Source organism: Bombus vancouverensis, unplaced genomic scaffold (genome assembly GCF_051014615.1).
Source record: "Bombus vancouverensis nearcticus unplaced genomic scaffold, iyBomVanc1_principal scaffold0024, whole genome shotgun sequence".
In the NCBI taxonomy this organism is placed as follows: Eukaryota; Metazoa; Arthropoda; class Insecta; order Hymenoptera; family Apidae; genus Bombus; species Bombus vancouverensis.
Genome location: NW_027468915.1, coordinates 610,258 through 627,362, shown reverse-complemented (window position 1 = coordinate 627,362; position 17,105 = coordinate 610,258). Strand labels below are relative to the sequence as shown.

Sequence of the window (17,105 nt, the reverse complement as noted above, 5' to 3'; positions counted from 1 at the left end):
GAAATTAATTTCAAATTATTTTTTAGGTTCTAAGCTTTTATCTAATCTTTCAGAAGTTGCAAAATTTATTCCACAAGAGTCTTTTTTATCATAACCAAGTACACATCTTAAAACCATTTAAGTCTTCCTTAGTAATTTCTTCTTATCTTTAATAGTAACGAAAATAATTTAGATAAACGTTTTAAAATTGACACCCTGTATATTAAAAATAAAAGATATATTTTCTTCATAATTGGATAGGCTTTTTACAATGGCAATGTACAAATATCAAAATTGCAATTATACTATAACATATGTATATATATAAGCTTCACATTTAAACACAAGATTCTTTATTATATTTTTTTAATACCAATATTTTAATAATTATAACAAGGGTTTTTTAACAAGAGATGTATAACATTGTATACAAATTTTCAAAAACCTATAGATAATTTCAGTTATGCTCTTGCATCATTAATTGTTGATGGAACTCTTACCTCAATTCCATCTAGTTCCTTAGACATTACTATTTGACAGCCTAGCCGTGACCTGAAATTAAATATTATATAACTGAATATGTCAATAAATATATTTATTGCTATACAAATTAATACTAATACACAATAAGATTTCTATTTATCCATTTGAAAATCAACATTGTAAATATGCTAATTCCAACATATTTGTAATGATTATAGGGTCATAAATAAAAAACTATGAAAATTTATTATAATTTCAGTTTCGTAGTATTCAGAGATAGCGATTTGAAATTCTACATTGAGATGCAGATTTCGAAATACCCAATACTAACCTGTTTTTACATAAATTTAAATAGAAAAATTCACTTTATAAAATATTAAAAGGTAATAGAATTAATAATGTGAATGATTTGATACTGATTATTATGAACTAACGTATCTGTTAATTCATATGCTAAATCCAACATGTCTAATTCTTCATTTGTTGGTTTGTCAGGAAGTGCATCATAAACTTCTTTCGAAAATATTAAATGGCACTACAAGTTAATGTTCCTTCACAAGCACCTATATCAATTATATTTTAAGATTACAACATACTTATATAATAAAGTATCAAAAGTTAAAAATAATAAGAATATTAAACTTGATAAAAATGAAAATTTTCAAATATTTTCTACCTCAAAATTATTTATTTTAAATTAAGTAAATTATGCTTCTTTAAAACATACCATATCCATCTAAATCAATTTCATTATTTACTACTATGTCTAATATAGTATCTCCAACTTTCCCTTTTGCTTTGATTCTCTCTCCACTTGCTTTAACAAACGTTACATTTACTCTGAAAATAATATTTATGAAAGATAAAAATTATCTCAATATAATTATTTTCTTTATTTTTTGTGTTTCTTCAATTAATCTTCTCTTAATTATACCTTAATTATATGTATCACTTATGATAATAGAAATAATTTAAAAATAAGATATACTTGTCTTAATAATACATAAATAAAATTCGTATATCATATATTTATAACAGTGTTATATTTTTAGTTGTTCACTGTCAATGTTGTTCTTATTAATACTATTCCATTAATACTATGTTATTTTTCTAGATGTTATACTCCTACAAAGAGAAAAATTTCTTAGACATTATTATTAGCATTATTATTTTGACACCAATTTTATATTGGAAGGTAAGTACTGAAATTCTATTAAAAAAAGAAGGAAAGCACAAGAAAATTTGTATCACTTACTCTTGTTTTTCTGAAAGTGGTTGCGTGGTCGATATTCCTCTTGTTGCCTGCAAAAAGGGCAACGTTGTGTTGCTTGTATATTTTGAATAATTTGATGCAATACCGAGAATTGATCTCGAAAATTTTTGTAATTGATTTACTAACGCCATTCCACTGTCATAAATATCATGAGTATGGGACACCCTGACCGAACACCAGATAAGTATTGCGGAAAATATCAATTGTAGATCAATTGTACTTTGTACAAAAACTTTCACGGCATTCTTCGGCTGCTATACTGGGACGTTCCTTTACTGTGATAGGTTATAAAACGATTCCTAACACAAGTGACGTATCTCTACCGGACACGTGCTCTTCGGGCCACACGTTTTATGATACAAGACCAGCAAAATGATCAATGTGTAATTTTACATATCTTACATTTTTTCCAAATGAAATATTGTTTTTATTAAACGTTTAAAACCTCAGGCAACATTTATTTCATCTGATTTCAGTTTTACAAATATATATCTATAATACATATCTGTATAAATTACGGTCTGGTTATATCAAACAGGGACCGACACTCGCTAGGGAAAACTGCCCAAAAATTGAATCGTAAAAACCAATATGAAAGACAACAAATTTCTCGTTCTGCGGAACAAATAGAAATGAGCAGAGTATCTTTATCTTTATCTGAGACATTCAAAGCGTATCACGCATACGCTAAACCTGAAGAAAACTTTCTTGTCTTCCATGTTCATTTTTCCCTTTCCATTTCCGAACGGTTTCTTCTATATTTATTTATATGTTCGTGATTGATGCTATTGACAACATACAACTAAGGGGAAATACGAATAGTAATAGATAGATGTATAATTCATTATGCAATTTTATAGAATTAAATCTTATTTATCTTCAGATATAAATACTATATTTACCAGCTGAAACACTAACGCATATGCAGTATAATATAATCTACTTAACAATCTCGTTTTAGTTATAATATGTGATTAATTCTTTTGCTATTTCGCTATAAACAGTTTCTTGTGCATACAATATTTTTTTATAGTATTCTAATATATTGTTAGATATTGTAAAGAAAGTAAAATACAGTTATTGAAGTTTGGGAACATTCAATGTTAACCTTGCTTCAAAAAATAATCTTTCGAATGAATGGGGAATAGATTTTTAGTATTATAGTTGGTATAATGTCATCATTGTTTACAATGTATTAGAGTTAAAGAAATGAGACAAATTAATATTTCAGAAGCAAATTCAATATTTAAATGATGTTATTTTAAAATGGCAGATGATATGAATGTTCTTTTTATACGAGGAAATGGAAACGTAATGGTTTTAACATTATTTTAGTACAAGATCTTAGCATAATAGTAATTAACAGTATCCACTACCTTTTAATCAATTTTTGAAAAATGACATATATGATAATTTGCAATAGTTTGATAATAAAATACTTGTATCAATATTAATAACGTATAATTTGCTATCTCGAAAGGATACAGACACAGCCAATGATAATGTTTGGGATGATAGTGCATTAATAGAAGCATATGATAAAGCAATAAATTTAGCAAAAGAAGAAGTTATCAAGCGAATGGGAATGGATGTTGGAAATTCTCAACCGAAAGAAAACCTACAAAATCTTAAGCAGCCTAAACACGCAAGTAAATTACACAAGGTTGTGATTTTGATAGAATATTACAAATTTGATACAGAATATTATTAAATATATTGATTAAGAAGCAAATTATTTTATTTTGCTATTTACTTATATTTATTTGTATACACATCTTTTCTCTATAGAAATGGATCATAGGAGCACCTTATCGTGCAATATACTCAGAGGATGGAGAAATTTATGAAGCTATAATATCAAAAATTTACGAAAACAATGGCACGTGTTGAAGTGGTTACCACTTCTAAGAAAACTCTACATCTGGTCTTTTTTAGTTTTCTCAAGCACTGAAGCCATCGACAGCGTGTAGACAAAAGACTGCGACGAAGTCAGGCCATAAACAGTAGACAGGCGACGTTGGCTTCGGGGTTTTTCAGTTATTAGGTAACACAGCTAGCGTGCGGATCTGGACCAGCTCAAATTGTATTTTTACTTATTACACTTCTATTTAAATATATTTTCTACCTTACAATTTATCCACGTGTTTTCTCTGTTTACACACCGAATAACTTCAACAGCACGTGTGTTGTAAAATTTGTAGGTAATACCTTTAGCATGATGGTTATGTCAATTAAGAAATGTACTAAAAATACATATATATATGAAGTAAAGGCTTTCGCATAGTCTATCACAGTGTCATTCAGCAGGTCCTTAACTGGGCAGGAGTACCTGTCAATGTCTATGGGGAGACCCGTGGGATATAGGGTCATGAACCATAAACGTGCATGTTACTTATTGTTCATTATTAGCTGCTTGGAATATAATTCTCCTCATTAGACGAGTGATTATTACTACATATATCAAGGCAAACGTTTATACATATACATTTATGCACGGGAAATTCTAATACATTGCCTGTAAGGACAGTAACTGAATGGCACTCAGTCATTCTATTAAATGACAAAAATTTCTTTTACTCTGTGTTTAGGCTATGGTAATACAGAGAAAGTCGAGTTGAGTTCTCTTTTAGAATCAGAAGGTTTGCAAAGTCAAATAGCACAACAAAAGAAAGCTTTGGAAGAGAAATTCAATGAAGAGAACGATGAGACTTGTGAGACTAATTTTTCTACAAATGTAAATTCGAAAAAATATAATGTAGAAAAAATGGATTGTGACTCTGAAGAAGCAAATGCGTATAAACATCACTTCATACCGGGACCATCTTTCAATTCGATGACTGATATAATGCCACCTGCACCTCCTTTACCACCACAATTAATGGCCAAGTAAGTACAATTTAAAAATTCTAATGGAATGCTGAATACTTCTAATATTAATAAGTAATTTGGAATAAGTTTAAGCGGAAGCGAATTTTGAATAATTTTTGAATAATATCCAGTTAATAATTTGTGAAACAAATTAATTTCATTTTATTGTTGGAAACAAATTAGTTGGATTTTTCTTTCTTTAGCAGTTTTTGCCAGAGTTGACCTGACGTGCTACTTCAGTTTCCATCTTCGCTTCTCGAAACTTCCAACGTCCTTGGTGTTGGAGTCTCTTTGCCCAGGTGAGTACATAGCTTCTAGATACTCGTCGCTGTTCATCCTTACGAGCCTCTCGAGCTTTAGTTGTCAATTGTTATCGTTAAAGGAAGAGAAGTTCGCGACAGATGTTATCGAACAAATCGTTTATTCTCGAAAAGTTCGAACTTGTTCGTTGCGTTTGAATATATATGGACGGACGCCATTTTTCATGACATCATCATGATTTGTCATGTCGTGAGTATAGCTTTTGACTACCATATGTTTGTGATTTATGTGAAATTTGACCACTATACCGTGATAGAATAATATTTCCAATGAATTATAAATATTTTACATTGTGAATTATAAATATTTGTTACAAATTATATCGTACTTGAGATGAAAATGAACCATATATCTGCTTATGGAATATGAGGTAGTAAATCATTCGAAACATAATAACGATTAATTAAGCACATATACAATAACGTTTACGAATGAATATTGCGAATTATTGTATGGCTTTAATGCGGTATTTAATGTTTTGATTGCAGTCTTTGAAATGGTATCATAGGTGCTGATATAATATCGCGCGAAAAAGGAAAGACCAGTGGTTAATATTGCAGGTGCACCAGTGCATTGCGCTCGTCGAGGGTGGTTTTGACGCTGGTGCCGAGGAAAGGCGCAGAACGTGTTCGATCGACCCGCGAACGTAGCCTGTGCTCATACTGCGACAGAGTTCGTTTCAGTTAGGCTCAGTCGCTGTTTGTCCGTCGACAGCGTATAGTCGCGTCGGCCTACGATTCCTTTTTTCTTCTTGTTTCTTGCGAACTCTCTCGCAACAGCCGTTCTATACGTACGCCGCCAGTATATCGCGTGATCATCGTTCCCGTTGCTTCCCTTACCCTCTCATGTCCTTCGAAGAAGACCTCCCCTTGGTTTTTCCTTGTTTGGAGGGAATTCATCGCTCGGACACATGGACTGCGAAACACGAGGGTTGATCGAGGCATCAGCGTGATGTACTTTTCAGGTTTCATATTTTCTCTATGAGACTTTCTAAGGAGAATTTGGAAGATATACATTTTTAGGAAATAAAGGTTTTTATGGAGTCATCGATAGGTTAGAATTTAATTAACTCTCTTATAACAGGTATTCCAATTTTTTAATATATAAATTTAGTTTCCTCTATGGTGTTAGAGAACATAATGCGGGCATTTTATGATATAACGAATATATTCGTATATATTTTAGTTTATTCATTCGTCAAATTTCCCTAGTAGGCCGGCCTGCAGCTCACATGCAGCACTTAGTAAAAATTTGTTTTGTTAGAGGTTGGCCATTCCTCTTGCTATAAAAATATCGTAGAGTCATATCATATGATAAAGCACCTTCTGAAAGCTAGATGCTCGATAACGAGCCTAATGATTCTCGGTAGTTTGTAATGTCAAGCTTTGAATTGGCGAGATCGCTCTGCTGTCAAACCGCCGTCCAGCGGCGACCACATTCTTTAACCACGTTCAAGGGGTATATCACGCTACAGAAACCATCAAAGGGTTTGCAAGTTAGTTGCCTTTTAGAAGTGGGGCAGTTGGTTGTTACATGTCATCCGTAGTTGCTGGCTGTTCTCCTTAGTCGCCATACATCATAGAGACGACAGTTACAGTCGCCAGTTGTCCTTGCTAATGGTTGCTTGTTGTCGCTAGTTAGTTCTTGTTATCGTTATGTATTCCACCAATCACGTGAAATTTAACGTATGGGATTTTATTCTTCTTTATTCTTTCTGTAGGGAGATTTTTTAAGACGAGGAAAATATAGAATATTTCAAGACGACGGTAAGGTTTGAATTTAAGCAACTATTTTATGATACAACAAAGTGGAAAAACGATTTAATTTTATAAAGTTTAAGGTAATTTTTTAAAAAACTTCGAATTTAAAAGATTCAAATAGATATCTTAAACGTAATTAAACCCTCCATATCGTAAGAAATTAAATGAAATTGCGCAAGAAAGTTAATACATTTAATGTATTATTTTAAACATTTATTTAAAAACATTTATTTAAAATTTAAGTGTAGTCGTTGACGCGCGCGCGCCATTCGAAGCATTTGTCAGTTCGTTACATCTGCGGTAAAAGTTGTAACTACGAAGAAGCTTAACATATGGTGCGTCTCAAGACGACAGTAAAAAGTATTAAGAGATTTTTCGAGATTTTTTCTTTTAAGTTTCCAAGTACTTTTTCTATTTAACTTCTTTTTTTTGCATTTTCTCACAATATTCGATAAATAGAGACGAAATATGACAGTTCTTAGTTCGGGGATTTATTGGTTCGAAAGTTACTTCAAAAGTGTTTCTGGAATTCGTGCGGTTAATACTTTTAAACTACTGAGTACGACTTATTCCGTATGGCTGGACAAATCTTTGTTGATACTGTAAGCGTAACTGGTCCGGATATTGTCTTGTGGAGATAGAAAAATACACGAAGTATTGATTGAACTACATATTTTTTTAATTCTTTTTTAATTCTTTTAGTTCTTCATATATTGATAATAAAACGATATTCCGCTACTTTGAGCACAATATAGTAATGTTTAAATAAATAATAAAATTTACGCATTTCGTCTTCATGCGTCGATAAGAAAATGCAAAAAAAGTTAAAGAAAGATGATGCGCAGACGCGAAGTTTAGTCAGCAATAATATTTAAAACCTCTAAAATATATTGTACACATTTATTTGCAAATAAGCTCAATGAAATTGAACTGTAACTGTGTTTCCAATAATGTCTTCGATGTATTGCTCGCCATTATGTCGGATTAACAGCTCTAAGTGATCGACCTTAATCACTAAATGCCGGCCGTGATTCAGTGGTATAGCTTTACATATGACGGACATCGCAGGCGCTTGTAAGACGTCCATTGTGAAACGTTTCCAATAGCACCGTTTATGTGATGGTGAAATCTGAATATATATATCGCTGAAATATATATCGCTTATCACTTGAGTCTGACACGATCGTTTTTAAATAGAATCACAATTTTTTATTCTTTACAAAATCAGTCTATAAAGATTATGTGCAAATAAAATAGATAAATAGATAAATGGTAGTACAAACTTATAAAACAGATATTACAAGTATATCTAAATAAATGATATATTTATAAATTGTAATATTTGATCTAAAGTTTAAATAAATAAAAGAGATACTCGTGACTTACAATAAAAGTATTTTTTTTCAATTTTTAAACAAAGCAAAAGTGGATAACAATTTTTCAAAATGTAAAAATCAACACAATGGTTGGTTTCTTTAATTAATCAATAACGTTTAAAGTTAATTAATGTCCACAGTGGTTTGTACATTTTGTATTTCGCCGTATTTCAACGTTCGATGTGTAAATAAAACTTGATGCCTGAAATATCGAAAAAATAATTAAATCCGATCGTTCCGTCGAATTTGCAAATTGTATACTCGTGTAAAATCGAGTGCGCTTGTGTATGCTGGTACGAAAAGTGGTAGTATATTTTTCTTTTTTCGATTATCGTTAGCACTTTTTGTGTGGAAAAATTAATTCCGTGAAATGGAAGTGCAATCAATACGGCTTATCACGAAATAATAGCACAACGACGGTACATATTGGTATTGACGTCAGCTTCACAAAATTTCTCGAGTATCGCGGTCGACTATTTGGGTTAAGAATTCATTTTCAAGGTCCTACAAGCACGAGTATCTTATGGATAATGGAAATTTTCAGTGTACATTTTAATAACCATATTTCATATTGCATGCTGCGGTCCAAGAAAAATTCGCAGTTAATATTCTGCTAATCCCTGCTGCTTTTAAAGACCATAAGTAAGGTCCGTAAGGTCGTCCGTAAGGTTTAAAAGATTTCGAGTAGATTTGTATTACGTATTTTATCTTCTAATTTTTAAAGAGAGGGTCGTGTTTAATTAATTGAAAATGACGAAACTGTAATGGGACATTATTATCAAATATTAAACGTGGTTCCATTGGGTACTTTTATGGTCTTTGCGAGATATATATGCATTATACGTTGCTATTAGCAACGCGTAGCGATGAACGATGGAGAGCAGTACCTTCGTTATCTCGTCTCGGTTGTGTACATATCAGTAATGCACAGTACTCGGACTAAATATCTTACAAATTCCATACAGATTTTCAGATTAGTTTCGAATAATACCAACACGACCATGATAGTCACAGTACAGTATTAAATAGTGCCACTATGCATAATACACTCTTAAAATGTTTCTACAAATATATTTGTCCGAATATTTTTGTCAGCTACTATATCCTAACCACGATTTATTAAACAATATATAGATTTAAAAAAGAATATATAACGACATTACTTGTTTAGGCTAGATTGGTTTAACTTGTATAGTTTTAATAACTGTGTAAGATCAAACAAGAACTTATCGTTAGTTTGGCGAGATTTGATTACACGAAGCAACATAATTGCTTTGAAACTCAGGGCAGAAAACAATGTCAACCGGTAGACGCGTTTGTCTGGTGAACGTGTAACGCGTGAATAATAGATAGCGACAATCACGCGAACGCTAGTTACAGTTGACTTGGCTTACATTGTAGCATTCAAACTAGAGTATACGAGCCGTAAGCACTATTGAAAGTTCAAAGGTCGACTAGTGAGCTTCATCCTATCTCATTTTTTAATCAGGCGATGGATCGATTTGAAATCGTATTGATTTCGAGGATTATTATAGTTCTGTGGAAATTTTAAAGCGTGGTTTGTCTAATCTTGTCTCGTTAGCTACAGACTCTTTGGCGAGCAGCCTGAAACTTGATCCAGTTTCGAGAAAATGAAAAATTCGTTTCTTCTCTTTGCTTCCCTGTTCCTTCTTTCCTCCTTTTTCCCTTTTTACATCGCGTTAAGACCCGTTAAATAATATTGACTGCCGTGGACGCTGGCTGAGAAGTGCACTTTATAACTAGCTTTAAAATCACTGACGTCGATGAGGACAAAGGTAAGTTAGAGGGTCATTTATCTGAGCTGGTGTTATTCGACCTGAACTCTGCAGCTTTTCAGAGCTTCTTTCGTTTTTCTTTTAAGAGCAGAGATGTTAACTGGTCTTTTGTTACGTGTAAGAAGTATGTACTAAAGCTTATTTAGCACCAATTGGTTGCTCAAAGTCGAGATATACATACCTATATTATATTAATACGTTACAGAAGATTAGGCGTTAGTTAGCTTATGAGAATTTATAGTGTGTCACAGATCACAAAAGCAGAATGACTACTTTTTCATAAACGATATATGTATATGAATTGAAAGTTTAACTATTACGCCACATACTTCTCTCGATAAACGTCGTCGAATGCATATTGTTAAGGAATATTAGCCATTTGAATTCAATAGTTTCGAAGATACTAATGCTTCTGTGAAGTTTTTGCGGGCTGTTAATTTTTTATTGAGATACTACAAATTTTGAATAACTTCGATTAGAAATAAAAATCACATTACATTAACGCGTAGAATGTAACGTAACGTAGATAATGTAAATATAAATTATATTACAAGGAAATAATACGGGTAAGTAATGTGAAACATTCTGGTTAAAATTGCATCCTTTGAAGGCTAGGACACACAGTACTTACGAAGTAGATTAAGTACCAAATGGGGTACTTAAGAAAATTCATGTTGTCATTGTTTAATAAACATCTTTAGCTAATAGCTTTCTGCAAAAGCTGGTTTAAGTTATGCTAGCTTATTTCTTATTAATTGCAATTATATTGTTCGTATCTCCTAGAGGATTAACAATCCATTTTTATAATGGATAATAAAAGTAAATTCCTATTAGGTTGTCCCAAGTTTCTTTCGTTTTATAAAGAAATGACAGATGCACAACATATTTTGTTTTATGTTATTCTATATTATTTTACATTAAATTGGAAAAAGGTGGATCACACGTAATTCAATAAAATAATATAAAACGAAAAATGTTGTACATCTATTACTTTCTTATAAAACGAAAGAAACTTTTGGAACAACCTAATATTTCTCTACTACGACGCTTTTACAGTGCTAAAATATTTGATAAAAATGTTAAGAAATTCTAATATTGATTTAAGCGTATCGATTTATCTGCTCTTCATATTTAATCAAACAGAAATTGATAATTATGATTTCCACTTAAAAGCGGATTGCATATTATGAGGATAAATTATCAAATTCATCTCTAATATAGACATTAGAGAATCATTCATAGCCGCAATCCTGTTTACCGCTAACATTCCTGGTACTCAATAATTCATTAGGTGACTGCTTTAGCCGCACAGAATACACCTACAAATAATTAATCGCGATTAATATTCCATTGACTTTTGAAAATCCCTCGTGTGATCTATTTCATGCGATGAGAATACGTATAAATTGAGATTGCGATCGACCATCCTCAGTCGGATAAATCGAGTGATTCAAATTATAACACAAAAAAAAGTTAAAACTAGTTACATTATCTTTTTCAATTTTTATGTATTATTTGGCGGAAGAAACTTTGGTAATTGGTAAGTAAAGTTCACCTCCTTAATGTTAATGATTTTAATATGTTATTAAGCTCAAAGTTCTAAGGAATTTTCTATATATATATATACATATACATAACTGTGTGCGTATATGTATAATATACGTATAACAACCAAAGTTCAGCTCTCAAGTGTACGCAAAACTTTTATGTTCATTTTACGCTATACCAGTATGTTTCATGAATTTGTTTGCTAACAGTATCGAAACAAATAACAAGCAGAGGACGAGCTATTCATGAATTGTTTTGCCAGCGTGTACGCTCCCAATATTTTCTATTTGAGAAAACATACTTGTTGCTATTGCAACTACAAATATTTTTACAGTCGACGCTTTTGCCGTGAATCATTGGCTAACATGTAAAATCGAGAAAAAACATGGTTTATTGTGATGGAAATGTGGAAAACCGCAAAACCGATATAGAAGGGAAAATAAAGGAAAGGAAGGTAGATAAGTAGAAGCTTGGGGCCAAGTTTAATTCACTGAAACCGAGCTGCTTGTATTATCACAAAACAAAATTGCCAGTACGTCATTTCCGTACTCTCGTCCTCGCGAAAATGGTTTCGCTTGTTAAGGAAAAACGAAGAGACAGGGAAGAGAGGAAAAAGCAGACGGAGAGCGCTTTTAAAAAGCTGGCGAACCGTGTGTTACCACAACGAGACACGCGATGCTATTTGTCGCTTTAAATTGTGCCGCAACTCGTTTTTGAGATCTTTGCCAGGGGCGCGTTAAAACATGCTGAAAATATATTTCTGGCTTTTCTGGCGTTTAACTGAAATATGACAAATAACGTTATAAAACATATGTACTTATGACTTACAGAGTAATTGAGTGTACAAAATATATAGTATACAAAATAGTCAGCGATTTAGGGCTTTAAAAGATCAAAAGGAAAGAAAAGAAAAGAAAAGAAGAAAGATAATATGTTGTGGCAGTCTAAGTCGATCTAAGAAAATAGATAAAGGGAGGGAGGAGCAAAGCTAGTTAATCTGGAAAGAATCCAAGCGTCAATTTCAAGCATTTACAGAGAATCAAGCGGGCTGGTTAAAGTCGTGAGTTGAGCAATTATCCCGCGTTAGTCCCACGCGAAATTGATCCAACCATGCGAAAACGAGTGTATTCTGATTTCTGTCGCAGATACTTCTGGCTAGTGCAGTACCTACACGGTGGTTGTTGAAATAGCCGCTTCTCATCTATTTTCCGCAGCGCGGACATAATCCTTTGATCCCTTACGACTAACGAAGTTTTCGAAGATGTACGGCAGTTTGAGATTCTACTTGAAAATGATCATGATTGCGGTCTGTGTGCCGTCTGCTCTTCTTTTTGTCCTTCCGTTAAAGACTGGTAAATTGATACTGATAATTGATTAATTATGCGATCGAAACCATATATAATGGCTACAAAAATGCCGCTAATATAATATTCCTTCTTTCTTGTATCTGTCTGCCTCTCAGGTCGTTTTACTAATTACAATAAGTAATTTCGACTTCTTTGCGCTCTCTTTTAACGCATTGAAACTTGATCCAGTTTCGAGAAAATGAAAAATTCGTTTCTTCTTTTTGCTTCCCTGTTCCTTCTTTCCTCCTTTTTCCCTTTTTACATCGCTTTGTTCTACATCGCAATTTACATTTATTTGTAAAGTTTGAATCTCCTCGATATTGAAGATGTTGAAGCTGCAAGTATGTATTTCATTTTAATCCATTCGAGACCGAGATTTAATTGTAAGACGATACCTAGGTGTCGGTACGATCTGAATGTTTAGTTAGAATGATTCTGTGTTTTACTCTCTCCGGGGTATCCTTTTCATACTTTGATTTTAAATCGATGACAATCTTAAATAGTATGACTCATATTTTTAAAATATAAGATTATATACTATGTTATTCTATAATGTATTATGTACAGTTATATATATATATATATATATATATATATATATATGTCGGAGATGAAATGAAAACCGGAGCCTTCCCTATGCAATTTTGAGGAAGCCTTTTAATGCTTTAGCCCAGATCTTATCATAACTGTAATTAAGTAATTGTCATCTGTAATTGTTTGACATTTGTGAAAAGCGAAAGTGGGTTCGAGGTGACAACTGGTCGCTGAACGTAGCCACGGTCACGGGATAAACGTTTTGCCTGACGAAGGTGTGGATCGGTTGTATTGTTCTCCCTAGAAATCACATAGAATTGTACTTTAGAGATGTTGATATAATGGGACACACGTTGTATGAGGAATCAATCTCCAGACAGAAACTGCCTAGCAACGGCGTTTGGATCTTTCTCGATGTTTCCAAGGAGTATATAACAAACTTCTGACAGATATTGCCTAGCAACAACGATTGGAACCTTCTCGATGTTTCCAGCGAGAATATAACAAACAAATGCAGTCGGATTACGAAAAAGATTTGAATCGGAGAGGCATTCGTGTGATCGCCTTGGAAAGTGATACATCGAGTAATTTTTCCGAGTGATTCGGCAAACGTATTTTTTGTGTTATAAAATTGTTTAAAGTTTTCCCGTTGACCGTGGATTCGTTTGAACCCCGGATCATTGTTTATAGCGTAAATTAAATTCAATATTTGTAAATTTATCAATCGTTAATTTTCATTATTCGTTAAATTAGTAAATCGTAAGATATATTATTCGTTTCTTTTATTGTTCGATAAAACTTATTATTCTTTAATCTAATTAATAATTTAATTTATCATTTGTTAATCAATCATATCATTTATAAAAATTCATTATTCATAATATTTGTAAAACCTTGTTTATTCGTGTAAATATATTCTCTGTTTTGTAAAACAATGGCTAATTCAAACGAAGAATCGTTACGCGCCTTAAATCCTAATGTTAACCCGACATCAGAAGTGGGATCAAGCCCAAGTGTCACTTTGGAACAACTCATGAAAATCATGAACCAGATGACTCAGCCTAGGGAGCAAAAGTCGAGTATGGAACCTAAGGATGTAACGTTGTCACGTTTTGATCCTGAAGGCACGGGCGCTGATCCATTCGCGTGGTGCTCATACACAGATGTGATTTTGAAAGACTATCCGATGCAAGATAGTGTGTTACTTTCTGCTTTAAATCGTGCCCTAAAGGGATCTGCTGCACATTGGCTTTCACAAATAGTGCGCGGTGGAAAACTTTCCTGGCCAACGTTTAAGGAACAATTCCTTTCGCGTTTTGGTGGCAGAGAGACAGCCGCCACGGCATTAATAAGGATGTCCAGAGAACGACCGACGGAGACCGAAACTCTAGGAGCTTACGGTAGTCGCCTCCGTTCCATGCTGCAGATCAAGATGCAAGATCTAACGATGCCCGAAGTACTCAATGCCTTAACTCTTTATATGCTAAACTCACAAGATCAACGCTTTCATCGATTAACGCTCGCAAATAATATCAAGACGGAGGAACAATTTTATGATGAAATGAGAGCTTATCCTTACAACGATCTGCCGGCAACCTTGTTAGGAAATACATCGGAGGAACCTGAAGTTAAACGACGCAAGTTATCGCATTACCGGGTGAAGTGTCATTATTGTGGTACTCTTGGACACAAAATAACGGAGTGTCGCAAGAGGATGCGTAGTGAACAGCGGGAGGATACAAAGGATACAAAGGATACACAACACCACTAAAGAAACCGTCCAGCTTCATCGTCCAAGGTGGTTTGCTTCAAGTGTCGTGCGGAGGGTCATATCGCACCTGATTGTCCACAACTGCAGAACAGAAAATCCGGCTTCAAGAATGAACGTCGAGTCGACTCCTGTGTGGTAGAGCCTCCAGCTGGTAAATTAAGTCATCTGGGTGAGTCGTACCCATTTTATTTCGATTCCGGAGCCGAATGCTCATTAATCAAAGAATCCGTAGCTTCGAAATTTTCTGGCAAACGAACGACTGATGTAGTAATAATGCGAGGCATAGGGAATACTTGTGTTAACAGTACATCTCAGATTTTATCCACTGTATGTATTAACGGTTCTACATTGGAGATAACTTTTCATGCCCTTTCTGATAATTACTTAAAATACGATATCATGATTGGTCGTGAAATTTTGAGCCAAGGTTTTGACGTGAATGTTACACGAAACAGTGTCGATATTTGTAAGACAAAAATAGTTAACGCTTGTAGCAGAGTCGCGGAAGATGTGATCAACATTAATGAGGTCGACACTGATGTAGTTGGTAACGATAAAGATCGATTGATTTCTGTTCTCGAGAAATACAAAGAGTCATTTATTACGGGTTTTCCGCGGAATCGTGTAAATACGGGTCAATTAGAAATTCGTTTAATTGATCCCAACGTTACCGTGCAACGAAGTCCTTATAGACTCAGTGAGGAGGAGCGGGGAATAGTTCGAGAGAGGATAGGTGAACTGATCCGAGCAAAAATCATAAGACCGAGTAATTCACCATTCGCAAGCCCTTTATTACTTGTTAAAAAAAAGAACGGTTCAGATAGATTATGTGTAGATTACCGAGCATTAAATAAAAACACCGTCGCGGATCGGTACCCTCTTCCTCTCATAGCTGATCAGATCGCGAGACTGAGAGGGGCGAAATACTTTATAAGCCTGGATATGGCCAGCGGGTTTCATCAAATTCCTATTCACCCGAATTCGACTGAATATACCGCGTTCGTTACTCCTGATGGTCAATATGAATACATGACGATGCCGTTTGGATTGAAGAATGCACCGTCTGTTTTTCAGAGGGCCATTTTCAATGCCTTAGGTGATCTTGCTTATTCATATGTTGTCGTTTATTTGGATGATGTTTTAATTATTGCCGATACGATAGATCAGGCGTTAGAAAGATTAAACACCGTCCTAGATACCCTCGTAAACGCCGGATTCTCTTTCAACTTTTCTAAATGTTCTTTCTTGAAGACGTCAGTACTTTATCTGGGTTATGTGATTCATAACGGAGAAGTCCGACCAAACCCAGGTAAAGTACAAGCCTTGAGCTCTTTGCCCGCACCAACGACTGTTACACAGCTCCGGCAATTCATTGGTTTAGCTTCTTACTTTCGAAAATTTGTTCCTAAATTCTCACAGGTAATGAAATCTTTGTATGCTCTCACTTCCGGTAGCAAGAACATAAATTGGACGGATAAACATGAAAAAATTAGGCAAAAAGTAATTTCTATTCTGACCAATGAGCCGGTGCTAATGATTTTTGACTCCAAATATCCAATAGAACTACATACGGATGCTAGTTCCGAAGGATTTGGGGCTATCCTAATGCATAGGGTCGAAGGTAAAAATAGAGTAGTTGAGTATTATAGCAAGCGGACTAGCCCTGCGGAATCTAGATATCATTCTTATGAGTTAGAAACGCTGGCAGTGGTAAACGCCATCAAGCATTTTCGTCACTATCTGCACGGTCGGGAATTTCTTGTTGTCACTGATTGTAATTCTCTGAAGGCATCCAGTGACAAGGTACATTTAAATGACAGGGTTTACAGATGGTGGGCTTACCTGCAAACTTTTACCTTTGACATTATGTATCGGGAAGGCAAACGAATGGCCCATGTAGATTTCTTTTCGAGAAATCCCGTAGATCTGGATCATCGTACGATCAACAAAATTGTAGAGAAAGAAATCAATCTATCTGAAATCTCCGATGATTGGTTGTTAGCAGAACAACGTCGCGACCCACAAATCTCTGAGATCGTCCGTAAGTTGC

At 34.0% G+C, this 17,105-nt stretch overlaps 2 protein-coding genes and 1 pseudogene across 4 annotated transcripts in view; 1 reads left to right on the top strand and 2 right to left on the bottom strand.

The window, feature by feature from the left end:
• Positions 1-200: 200 nt before the first annotated feature.
• LOC117162285 (adrenodoxin-like protein 2, mitochondrial) lies at positions 201-1,866 on the bottom strand (annotated as a pseudogene). The gene is made up of 4 exons (XR_013060861.1): positions 1,718-1,866; positions 1,190-1,302; positions 897-1,025; positions 201-531 (listed from the first exon to the last, which is right to left on the bottom strand). The product of XR_013060861.1 is annotated as an adrenodoxin-like protein 2, mitochondrial (transcript).
• A 128-nt stretch (positions 1,867-1,994) lies between these two features.
• Positions 1,995-4,665, top strand: LOC117162288 (survival of motor neuron protein-like). Of its 2 annotated transcripts, none has more exons than XM_076626521.1 (4): positions 1,995-2,118; positions 3,216-3,398; positions 3,524-3,614; positions 4,324-4,665. In XM_076626521.1, exons 1-4 carry the CDS (start codon positions 2,089-2,091, stop codon positions 4,623-4,625), a joined length of 606 nt encoding a protein of 201 aa, XP_076482636.1. In that variant the 5' UTR covers positions 1,995-2,088; the 3' UTR covers positions 4,626-4,665. The 2 variants fall into 2 exon arrangements, with proteins under 2 accessions (XP_076482636.1, XP_076482635.1); XM_076626520.1 differs by lacking the exon at positions 1,995-2,118 and adding an exon at positions 2,913-3,046.
• LOC117162287 (omega-amidase NIT2-A-like) overlaps positions 2,173-17,105 on the bottom strand; it is a 31,101-nt gene continuing 16,168 nt past the window's right edge. Inside the window, exon 4 of the mRNA XM_076626528.1 lies at positions 2,173-11,175. Within this exon, the coding sequence (XP_076482643.1) occupies positions 11,144-11,175 (32 nt within the window). The 3' untranslated portion in view covers positions 2,173-11,143. The remainder of the gene's footprint in view (positions 11,176-17,105) is intronic.